General features: G+C 45.9%; 1 protein-coding gene across 5 annotated transcripts in view; it reads left to right on the top strand.

The window, feature by feature from the left end:
* The window catches only part of LOC146353923 (E3 ubiquitin-protein ligase RNF213-like), a 208,397-nt gene that overhangs the window by 30,289 nt on the left and 165,789 nt on the right, over positions 1–12,319 (top strand). For all 5 annotated transcript variants that reach the window (XM_084837681.1, XM_084837679.1, XM_084837677.1 and 2 more), the window contains exons 7-9: positions 138–430; positions 3,598–3,872; positions 7,110–7,322. In XM_084837681.1, the coding sequence (XP_084693807.1) occupies positions 138–430; positions 3,598–3,872; positions 7,110–7,322 (781 nt within the window). The remainder of the gene's footprint in view (positions 1–137; positions 431–3,597; positions 3,873–7,109; positions 7,323–12,319) is intronic.

Genomic DNA, 12,319 nt, shown 5'->3' with positions numbered 1-12,319 from the left:
GTGGTTGTTGTTTTTTGTAATGGTGTGTAGAAAATTGTTCTGTAGGTGGCATTATGGATTCATATGTGCCATACAGGAAGATGGAAGGACTGTGTCTTGTGTCATGAAATCTCAAGGGATCTTTTTTAAATTAACAGATTGGCATCAGTATGATGATATCATTTGTGCTAAACCCTCTGAGAGTACGTGGGAAAGTATTAAGAACCATATTCCATGGTGGAAAACCTCAAAGGAAGATACTGCAAAAGGAAAACAAACAGCAGCAAAAATAATGCTGGAAAGTCTCTTCAGCATACTGGACACCTGGACTCCTGTCAACATCAAGAACTTTCTCCAGCAGTTGCGTCAGTTTTACTTGGTGAATAAAAAACCGATGGTGTATGAGAACGAGCCAAAGGAATGGAGAGATTTACCGTTTGGAGAAAAGCAGGTATTGTGATTCCTTGTTACCAATAACTTGTGGTATAACACCAGTTACCATATTCCTAAATAAGCAGCAACTTTTGCTCTTGCTGTGTCTAACGACTGTTATTGAGCAAATAGACTAAACTAGATCAAATTATTAAGGATTTCAGCCACTATTACTTCTCCTGGAAACAGAAACAGGCAACAGAGACAATCTGGATGTGAAAATTGTTCCCTTTTAAGGGAACTTATGAGCCACAATCCTGCTTCTCCCATGCACGGAGTGGCCCCTCATTAGACATCTAGTATCAGCCTCCGCATCAGGCCTGGCTGGAGGCAGGTGCCGCCTCAAGGTGGTGCTGGCGCTGCCACCCTGCTTCTTCTGGGCGGTGGCAGAGGGCGGCTTCTTCTCCCCTTCCCGGGGTAGTATCCAAGCAGGGCACTGAGTGCAGTCTCTGGTGTCAGTGCACCTGCGCTCAGCACCCCATTTGGATCCTGTCCCCACCCCCCCACCCGCTCACTGGCCAACCAGGTGGCCAGCTGTTCCCACCGTCTGCCCCAGCCGCGGGGTTCCTGTAAGAGTTGGCCAAAATACTGTGAGAGGGCCTCTTGCGATATTTTGGCCAACTCTTAGAGGAGCCCCACAGCTGGGCAGAATGTGGGAGTGGCAAATAGGAGGAGGGAGGAGGAGGAGGCAGCAGCAGGCAGGCAAGCGGAGGTTCCCCCTCCCCAGGTAGTATCCAAACAGGGCACTGAGCACGCTCTCTGGCACTGATGCAGCCATGCTCAGCACCCCACCTACCTGCTTGCTTGCTGGCTGGCTGATCAGCCAGCTGGCCACTCCCACTTTCTGCCCCAGCCACGGGGCTCCTGCGAGAGTCAGCTGAAATATCGCAAGATATCCTTTTGTGATATTTTGGCCAACTCTTGCAGGAGCCCCATGGCTGGAGCAGAAGGTGGGAGTGGCCGGCTGGCTGGCGAGTAAATATAAAGGGGAGGAGGAGGAGGCAGTGGCAGTGGGGGCCCCTTTGGGTGGGGAATGTGGTGCAATTCACTGCTCTTCCCGCTCCGCTGCCTGATACGGGTGCATGACTTGGCATCATAGTAGGACCGGCCCTGCTCCCCATGCTAAGTGTGCTGCTGCTCAGCCTCGTGCTCTGAGATTTGGGAGACCATTCGTTACAGGATGAGACTCTCCTGCACCTCATCTGAGTTGCCGAATGCTTCCAATCCTCTCCATGCCTCACACAGAAAATCCCATCCAGCTGTGCATATGTTGCATGCTAGGGAAGTTACATGATTGCAGACCTGGGCAATTGGTATTTGGAACAGGGATTTTGTAGTATGTGATCTAGTTTCAGAAATAAATCTTGGGGGTTCAGAAACCCCCAAACTTCTTCCCTAGGACACTTGAATGTTGATCTGAATGGTGAGAGGAATTCTTGCCCCTTCCCATTTCCACTCCACAAGCCATCTTTCCCCTTCTGAACACACACTATTTTTTAATTTATTTAAATACTAGCAAGCAGGCACGGCTTTGCCCAGGTTGGAATAGCGAAGCCTTGAAGCAAAGTTACACATCTATCAGACTTTGACATATCATGCCTGTCCTTTTTGAGTGAAGCCATGCCTACTGGCACCCCCGGGCTCAGAACCATTCATGGTGCACCCTTGTAAGTCCCTAGAGGGGTCTTTCCACTTCATTCCCCAGAGAGGGGGCTGCCCCACAGCAGAGAAGGGGAAGCCATATAAACCTGTGCCTAAGATTACTCCCCCTGGCTTTAAACTATATTGACTGCAAAGCTATGTGCTAGTTAGAGAAATCTGTCACCTAGTGACTTAAGATGTTGCTACAAGCTTCAAACCCAAAAACACATTTAAATTAATTTAAATTAATTAGGGCTTCTTCACACAGAGCTTTTATCCTGCTATGGAGATTGCTCACTCACGGAAGTTTGCAGGTCCTTTTCATGATGTCGTCAACCTCAAGGGCACATCCAGAGATATTTCCCGGTTATTCCATGTTTAAAAAGATCCGGAGAAAATGAGGTATCAAAAATATCTTGGATTGTTGTGCTATTAAAACAGCCAGTAGATGGTGCTGTTTCATTGAGTTCTATGGAACCTGAAAAATTAAAAGCTTCCCCTCTCAGCAATCACCTGGTCATTGTCTGGGAGTCTGCTGTAAATGCGGAAAGGCTCCACAATGGAGGACTACGGGCTTTTTCTTTAATGTAAAGGTAGCCTTAATATGCTTTACAAATCAAGTAATCCTGAAGTGTATGCTCCTAGGTTGCCCTTAGTATTCATGCCAGATTTCAGGTGTCTAGATTTCATGGTCTTGGCGCTATGGTGCTGACAAACATACATCCTCTTTTATTATTATAGATTTTTATAATGCATTTCAGTACTAAATAGCCCTCTTAAAGGGGTTTACACAGTAAAATCATCATTAAGTACATGAAAAGATAAAGTACAAAAATGCCACCCTAATAACAGGAAGAAACTCAATCAAAATCCAAAAGTGAAATTAACCCCAGCGGTTAAAATTACAACTTAAAAGCCAGGGCCAACTTCCAAAGCAGACATAAACAACCAGGTCTTTAGAAGACAGTGAGGCCACCAGAAACAGTGCCCATGGAAGGGAGTTCCGTAATGAAAGGGCCACCACTGAGAAAATCCTGTCTCTTGTGCCTGCCAGCAAATGTTCCATTTGCTTCCACTTTACCTTGTTTGCAGGGGCAGTGGTTGCAACTAGAAAAAAATGGAGGCTCCCCCACCCCTGCCTTTCCCCCCTTCTGTCCATCACTACAGACTGAGCAATGTCAGGTGCAGCAGACTCTAGGAGATGTATCCCTTTCAGAACCTCCTGCAGTTGCACCCTGAGGGCATCCTGGAAACCCACTGGATCCAGAGGAGCACCTGCGCTGGCCTCCCAACCCTCTAGAGGCTTCAGAGTTCAGCCATTCCAATTTCAGCAGTAAATTATCTGTCTGTGACAAAGGAGTCATAGCAAGCTCCCCCACCCACAGATTGGTTTCCTGTCATCCAGTATAAACCACAAAAATACGTATATGACCTAAAGGATGCACAGAAATACACTGGGACTGCCTTGTGTTTGCCATCTACAGAAGCTGGGTATTCTGTGGAGTGGGAATGCATTCTTATTATCTTTTCCCCTCTTTTATTTAGGTGCAAACGTTGATAAAGGGTTATTTGGAAGAAGTGGTCTATCCACATCTTAACCAGAGCAGCGCACGTAGTTCATCTCAGAACATTCCTGTGCAGCATAAACTGGGTCTGACACTGATCATCCTTCAGTTATCTGGAGATTACAACATTTTCCCAGAATCAAAAGATGAATGTTTCAGATTTTGCAGGCTTCTTTGTTTGGAGAAGCCGCCAGCAGATATAGTGAATGAAGTCAGTTTTCTCAAAGCAGTGTTTTCAGAGGTTCCACATATGTGGTATGTAATTTGCAATTTAATTGGTTGGTGTTGAAAAGATATGTAAAGTGTTTATTAGAGTTGCAAATGTCTTCCAAACAAGCAGCTGTGTGGTGGGCAAAAAGCCAATGGATGCAGACGTCCCCATGCTGTATCTCCAGTAGAGCAGGGGTGGAGAATGTGTGGCCCTGCAGATGTTGGTGGACTGCAAATCCCATCAGCCCCAGCCAACATAGCCAATGGTAAGGGCTGATCGAAGTTGCAGTCCAACACCTGGAGGGCCGTGTGTCCCCCATTCCTGTCATAGAGCTACACCAGTTGAATTTTTCTTCTTGTAATGCATCTGCTAAAGGTCATAAACCTCTGTCAGAGAAACATTGTTCTGGAGGGGGTTGCACTCCCCCTGAAGGATCACGTTCGTAGTTTGGGGGTGCTCTTGGATCCAGAACTGTTACTTGAGGCACAGGTAAACTCAGTGGCACAGAGCACTTTTTATCAGCTTAGGCTGGTATACCAACTACACCCTTATCTGGACAGAGATAGCCTAGCTAGAGTTATCCATGCTCTGATAACTTCTCATCTGGACTACTGCAATGCGTTATACGTGAGGCTGCCTTTGAAAATGGTCCGGAAACTTCAGCTGGTCCAAAATAGGATGATTGCAGCAAGATTGTTAACAGGGACTGGCCAGCGAGCTCATATTATGCCAGTACTTTTCCAGCTGCACTGGCTGCCAGTCCATTTCCGGGCCCGATTCAAAGTCCTGGTATTAACATTCAAAGCCCTTAACAGCTTGGGGTGAGGTTATCTGAAGCATCGCCTCCTCCCATATGTGCCTGCCTGGACCTCAAGAACATCCTCAGTGGCCCTTCTCCGTGAGCCCATGCCAAAGGAAGTGAGGCGGGTGGCTACTAGGAGGAGGGCTTTTTCTGCTGTGGCACCCCGGCTGTGGAATGAGCTCCCTAGTGAGGTTCGCCTGGCACCTCCACTGTATTCTTTCTGGCACCAGGTGAAGACCTTTTTATTTTCCCAGGCATTTTAGCTTTTTAGACTTTTAGCTTTGCTGTTTTAAATCTGTATTTTAAATCCCCGCACTGCTGCCAGGTGTTATTCTGGTTGTATTGTTATACTGTGGTTTTAATGTTTTATATATTTTATATTGTTTTATTGTGTTCTCTTTGGTTTTAATTTTTGTGAACCACCCAGAGAGCTTCAGCTATTGGCCGGTATAGAAATGGAATGGAATGGAATGGAATGATGGATGGATGGATAGATGGATGGATGGATGGCAACCTGTCAGGGCTGGGCTATGAGCAGCAGGAGGCAGGACTGACAAACAAGTCAGAAATGAGGACCAAAGCTCAGAAAGACTCTAGTAAGGCTCAACCAGAATAGGACGCCTTCTTATACTCCTTTCTATCCAGGCATATGAAGCCTCGGAGAAGTCCAAATCCATGAAATTGGAGGAGGCTCCTGTTGCTGTCATAGCTGCCACTGCTTTCAGTATTCCTTTTCAATAGTGGATCTGAACAGGGATGAAGAAGGGTGGGTGTACTGGTGCTGGCACCAGCTGGGCTCCCCTTAGAACAGTTGGGGATGCAGGTTCCTGGCCCTGAGTTGTTGGAGTTTAGCCAAGAAGACAGCAGCAAAATGAAAGGCCACGGTAGAGACAGAGCTGTTGTAGTTTCTCTGCCTCTATGAGCCAGGCCTGGGAGCCATCAGCTGAATGGGTTGCAGTTTAGCTGTACAATGAGCTTTGAGAGTGGACCTTATGGGACAGAAAGAGAGTGAGGAGCTCCCCCATGTGCCTTTGGGGTCTGTTCTGTCAGACAATTGTCAGTCTGGCTGTGAAGTTGAATAAATCAATCTAAAATGGTGGGGACAGCAACTTGTGCTCGATTATCACTGATGGCAGAATTTAAGACTGCATGGAAATGGAAGTGTTGAGCAGCCTCATTGCAATCTGTACTGGCTACTAATCAGTAGAATTCAGCAGCATCCTGATATTCCACCCCCCTTGATGCAGGGCTTGCAAGGCCATCTCCTCTGTATGGACTCTTCAGGGCTTGCACAGAATCATCGACATCTTCAAAACATTCACCATCCTGTTCAAGTAATAGGGAGGCCCACACCAGGGCAGCCCCTGTGAACAAAATTCCCATAAGACATACTGAGCTACACTCAGCAGGCTTGAGATTACATCTGGAATAAAAACCAGCCCTGGCTGATAAAGCCCTGCAATTTCTTATGGCCCCCACTAAATCTCTGTGGATGGAGAGCAAAGGGCAGCCATGTTCCAGAGGACCCCATCATCAGAGGTACCACAGAGACTGAGGGTGCCACGTGGCATTCAGACCACAAGTACCATACCTCTGCCTATACTTGCACAAGATCTGGAGAATCTGTATGAGGACTGGGTCTGTGGAGCTATCTGAGACAGGACGTATCTTGTTCCCGCTCATGACTTGTATTGTGACTCAAGCAAACTGTTAGGGCTGGCAGGAACCAACAGCTGTGAGGCAACAGCAGTAGTCAGAACTAAAGAGCAAGTCAGAACAAAACGACAAACGAAGAGGCAGGGTTGAGGAGCAAGCTAGAACCAAAGAAGAACCAATGACCAAAGAACAACCGATGATACAGGCGTACAACAAAGCTCAGAAAGACCTTGTTGCTCAAGCAAGGCTCAACTGGAACAAGAAACCTTTTTATTCTCCTTCCTGTCCAGGAGGATCCAATGGCCAGACTCGGTGGGTGGAGTCAGTCCACAGCCTGAGGGTATTCCACTGAGAAGTTGCTACCTGCAGTTCAGTGGTTCACCACATGAGGCAGCTGCACACAGATCCCAGCAGGTCCTGACACAACTTTATACAGGATATCAGGAAAGAGATAGTCATGAAATTTGGCTCTTGTGCTTACATTTTAAAAGTTATTATTCTACAATGGCCTTTATATTTTATATGCTTCGGTCACTATACAGAGAAGGAGAAAAATAGAGCCAACCACGATAATTGTGTGTGATTGTGTGGCTGGCTTGCAGAACTGACAGGAATAAATTATGGTATTTTTCCATTTATAAACATGGAGGGCTATATATTTCTACATCATTAATATAAAAGTAGTATGTGGTCTGTGTGTGATGTCTGAACCAAATGCAGTGCTACCTGTCCTATGAACTACTGCTTACCTTTAGTTTTATGCACAGGTATGTTTAATGCAGCACTTCAGTTTTTCCTGATTAGATTTTCTTTTCTTTTTCAGCTTGGGGAACTATTTGACTGCATTCTGTCATATCTGTATTGGAAAAAAAAATCACCACTGGCTTTGGACAATCCCAGTTCTTCATCTATTTGGTGACTTTGAAGGTTATCAAAATAAAACTCAACTTGAATCTGAAGAAAAGTGGGCAAGACTGGAAGGCCTTCCATTTGTTGAATATAGGAACAACAAAGTGGAACAAACCAGCCATCAGAAGTAAGTTGCAATGCGTTCGTATAATTATCTTTCTCTCAAAAATGTTATGGTCAGTGCATTAAGCTGTCTAGCTATAGATTGTGAGTTTGATATGAACATGTATTTTCAGTATTCTAAACCAGGAGATATAACAGCATAATCCAATGCATGTTTACTTTCACCACTGTGTTCAGTTGGGCTTACTCCTGGGAAAGTGCATATAGAACTGCAGCGTTAGAGTAAAATGATACCTGAATTTTTTTATAGAGCAAATGCCATGAAACCTCCCTTTGGAAAGACTATGTATTTGAGCTGCACTCACTCCTGTTTTTATGCTTAACCCTCTAACATAGAACAGAATGTATTTTCTTTGGGAGATGATGAAACCTACACTAGCTTTAAAAAACATTCCAAATAAAATGTGTTTATAAGCACGTTTTTCCTACTCTGCATTGTCCCAGTCACCAGTATGAGAATTCACTGCATAGACATGGTACGCTGTTACATTAATAGGATTAGTCAAAATTGTCACAAATTGCTCAGATATTATCAAATAATAGTCAAGTATTTAAAACATTCATCCCATGGAATTGATGGAAGTCTTTTGCTTCTAGGAAAGCATGGAAGATGATTCTACTATGTGGTGAAAGAGGTTTTTATGTTATTACTGAACATTGTTGACTCTCTCGCTCTGTGTCTGTGTGTATGTTGTGTGTAAGTTCAGTACTGGGGGCAGAGTAGAAGGCCCACTACAGCCGGCTACCCCAGGGCCCATTATGGCTGTGAGCTGGCCTAGCTGTGTGGTCATGAGGATGTCATCATTAGCAGTGGCAGCATCATGATTTTGTGTGCTTGTGTGCCCCCTCCACCAGTTCACTCATGATTCTCTGTGGAAATGGAGTTGGTTCTGGAACAAGAAAATCTGGGTCCAAAGGAGTGCTTTTGTGTGGCTGTGATTTCCCCACCCCCTTCTTTGCATGTGCAGTCTTAAAGTTCATGTGCCTCAGTTCTTCCTTTCTGTGCTTTGGGTTGCTGTCTGTTGGGGATTCAAAGACTGTTCTGCTTCCTGTGACCCCTTGGCTCCACTTCTGCTGACCTGTTCTCCACCACCCCAGTCAGATTAGCCGCGTGCCTCTACTGGATAAAAGGAAGTCAGTGTACCCTTGAGACCATCTCCTCGTACATTACCATCCAGGGAATTTGCAGAGTTGGGGGACCTTATGCACCCTGATTAGTCACAGCACAGCTTCAGACTCTCCAGAAAGTGGCTTACAATAGGAGAAAAAACAATAGTATAGAACATTTAAGGGTACATGAGAGAATACATAAGCAGAAAAGTTTTAAAGCAGTATGTAGGCATCAGCATAGAAACAGGAAAACTTACCCACAGAAAGGCTTGCAGAACAGAATGGTCTCCACAGCATGTCTAAATAGAGTAAGAGAGGGGCCTATCAGATTCACTTGGAGCGAGAGTGCCACAACCATGGAAGATACTACTGAAAAGACCCTGTCCATGGTATCCTGCAGTTTGATCTTAACTAATGACAGGGGTGTACAAGCTGCAGGCTGGATGCTGCATGCAACCCTACCAAGGCCTGGATTATAGCCCCTCACAGATGCCCCCACTTCAACCACATTATCTCCCCTAGCAATCCTGATACAAATGGTTCTTTCTTTGCAGTGAGGAGAGAGCAATTTGCATTAGGATCACTGGGAAGTGGGTAGAAAGAAGTCTCTCCACAGCCCCAGAGATCCTTATACAGATCGCTCTTTCCTTGCTGCCAACAAGAAAAGAATGATCTGTACCAAAATCACTGGAGTGCATGTGCATGAATGTGTGTGTGCAGTCTCCAAGCCATGATCACATGTGGCACTAGACGCTGAAAAGGTTGTGCACCCCTGATATAAGCTGTCCTTTGGACAACCCAATCCTAAGTCATTTAGGACATTTGAACATCAATACCAGCCCTTTGAATTAAGCCTAGAAACAGATTGGTAGCCAGTGCAATGGATGTAGGATCAGTGTAATATGAGTTGACTGCTTCTGCCAGCATTCTAGACCAGTTGTAATTTCTCAACTGTTTTTTTAAGGGAGCTCCATATAGAGTACATTGCAGTAGTCAAACTTGGATATAATCAGGGCATGAGTCACTGACGTTAGCTGACCTTTTGCAGATTAGATCACAGTTAGTGAACAAGTTGAAGCTAGTAAAAAAAAGAGCATTTCTAGTCACTAATGGTGCCTGTTTGTGCTGGGTCCAGAAGAATCCCAAAATGACATACTTGGTTCTCTAGGGGGAGTGCAGCCCTGTCCAGAACATCTTGAATACCTCTATCCAAATCAGAAGAATTCTCAACCAATAGCATCTTCATCTTGTCTGGATTAAGTTTCAACTTGTTTACTCTCATCTATGTCAGAATTGCCTCTAGACACCAGTCCAGAGTTTCCATAGTATTTGTGGGATTAGGTGTGTTTGACATGAGAAGCATAGTTGAATCTCATCAACATATTAATGACACTTCACCCAAATGTATGGATGACCCTTCCCAAGGTTTCATGTACATGATAAACAGCATGGAGGACATGATGGAACCTCGAGACTTGCCATATACAAAAGGCCATGGTATGGAAAAATGGTTCCCCAGCACCGCCTTCTAGGAACACCCTTTCAGAAAGGACCAGAGCCACTGTAAGATAGTGTCTCCAAGCCCTAATACAGAAAGGTGATCCAGAAGGATACCATGGTGGATAGTATTGAAAGCCACAGAAAGATCCAAGAGAATCCAAAGCACTCCACTTTCTATTTTTTGGCACATGTCATCCACTTGGCCAACCAAGACTGTTTCTGTCCCAAAACATAGCCAGAAACCTAGCCAGAAATTAATTTAAGTAATCAATATTATCCCAAACGACCTGAGCTTGATATGCTACCACCCTGTCACCTTGCCCAAGAATGGGAGATTTGATAGTAGCTGTTTGAACCTGCTTGAATGGGGGTATATTTCTTCAAAAGGGGTTTGTACCAAGATCCCAGAGCCCAGATGGTAGGCTTCAACCCTCCAAGCAACCTGCTCATGTCCTCAGGCTGTACAACTGAAAACAACTGTGTACAACTCAGTGGATGGATCTATCTTTGACTCTGCTACAATTATAGAGTCCAAGTCAAAATGGATATGAGAAATTTTATCTGCCAAATGTAGAGAAAAAATGGTTACATTACTGAGGGCTCACTCTACTCTTGTAGCTCAGGTTTTAGATCTCTAACTACAGGGTTCTGTTGGCAAACATTGAACAGACACCATGGTGGTTGAAAAATACGCTTTTTTCAACATCATCATTGTCACAGAACAGGCCTTAACCTGGGCTCTAGCCTGGATTCAGTCATATTTGGCACAATTCTTTTGCCATTTGTGCTCTAGCTGTTGACTCAGTTTTTTCATTAACCTCAGGTTTTCAGTATACCACAGTTGAATGAGCTCCACAAATCAGGTGAGAGAGTCTAGGAGCAATCAAATCGATGGCCGAAGTAATCTCTTTATTCCAAAGAGAAACCAGCCATATCAGCAAGGAAATCTCCCAGTGACTTCAGGAATCTATTCAGGTCCATAAGCCTCCATGGGCAGACCATCTTACTAGGTCCCCCATCCCTGTGGAGGCCAGAAGGAATCTGCAGCCCAAAATGTACCAGATAATATCTGCCCATCACAAGGGAGTCATTACAGGCTCCCTCATCTACAGATCGCCTTCCTCCTGGTCCATAGACAAAACAAGATCAAATGGGTGCCCTGCCAAATGTGTTGAGGCAGAGGTAATTTTTGGTGTCAGGTTCCTGGCTGTCATGCCTGACCCAGGCCAGGATGATTCTGTGGATGAAGATTCAGATATCACAGAGTCCAGTAACCTTCTGGATCCTCCTCACACTACAGACACCCCGAACATTTCCGGGGAAGCTACACATGGTCCTCCATTACTGGTGGGTTCTGAAGATGGGGGCTCTGAGGGCTGTACATTCCCTGTAGGGTCTGAGGAGGGGACCAAGCATCTGCCCAGCCCTAGAGCATGCTGGTATCAGATGGTGAAGGCACAGGCTGCCACCCAGAGGTGAAATCAAATCAAGAGCTGGGCTCCTCATGAGTAAAGGACTCCTCATGAGTGGGGCCCACTTCTTGTACAAGCCTCTGCTGGGATGCAGCTAAGTCCTGGGTGGGGCTCTGGAAGCCCCAGCATTTAAACCTTCAGTTTAGACTTTCTACCACTAGAAAAACAGCTTACCTCAGCTTATAGTGCAGGGGTGTAGAATTAGTTTTGGGTGAGGGCCAGATTAATGAGGTGGAGCACGTGAAGCCAGCTGAGTCCCCTCTACCCTTCCACTGGAAAAGTGATGGGGACTCAGCCACTTCTCCTTCACATGCGCTGACTCTTTCCCCCATTGTGGGAAGGAGGTGGGGTACGCAAAGCCAGGGCAGAGCCAACCTAGTCCCCATCGCTCCTCCACCAGAGGAGTGATGGAGACTAGGTTGGATCAGCTTTACTGCACATGGGAATTCCCTAACCCGGAAAGCCCATGTGCAGCAAATTGTGGTCCCTGAAAGATCCACCCAGCATGTAGGCTAGAGAGCAAATGATGTCAGGTAGGTGTGGCCACACTCACCTGACAGCATACAGTCCATGGAGGGCTGGCTGGGTGTCATCCATCCCCCCATCCATAACTAGTTCTGCACCCCTGTGACTTTGATGCACGCCAGCAGGGGAATCCCCACTCTTATTGCCCATCTCAGCTGAAGATAACAGCGGGGGGATGCCCTTCCAGGGGGTGAGGTTGGAGCCTAAGCCCCACCCTCTGGAAGAACTCCAAGAGGCTGCATGAGCTGGATTGGGGTGCCTCATGAGCCAGCATGCATGAGCATGCACGTTCTAGTGCCCTGGACCCTTGCTTCCCTGACCTTGCTTCATGTGCTGCTGACCCTTGGACTCTACTGTTTGGACTGTGTATGTGCTGGACTGCTTACCTGTGTTT

Source organism: Heloderma suspectum, chromosome 2, assembly GCF_057233095.1.
Source record: "Heloderma suspectum isolate Gila_16-S chromosome 2, 16-S_ref, whole genome shotgun sequence".
NCBI lineage: Eukaryota > Metazoa > Chordata > Lepidosauria > Squamata > Helodermatidae > Heloderma > Heloderma suspectum.
This window is presented reverse-complemented; position numbering and strand designations above follow the sequence as displayed.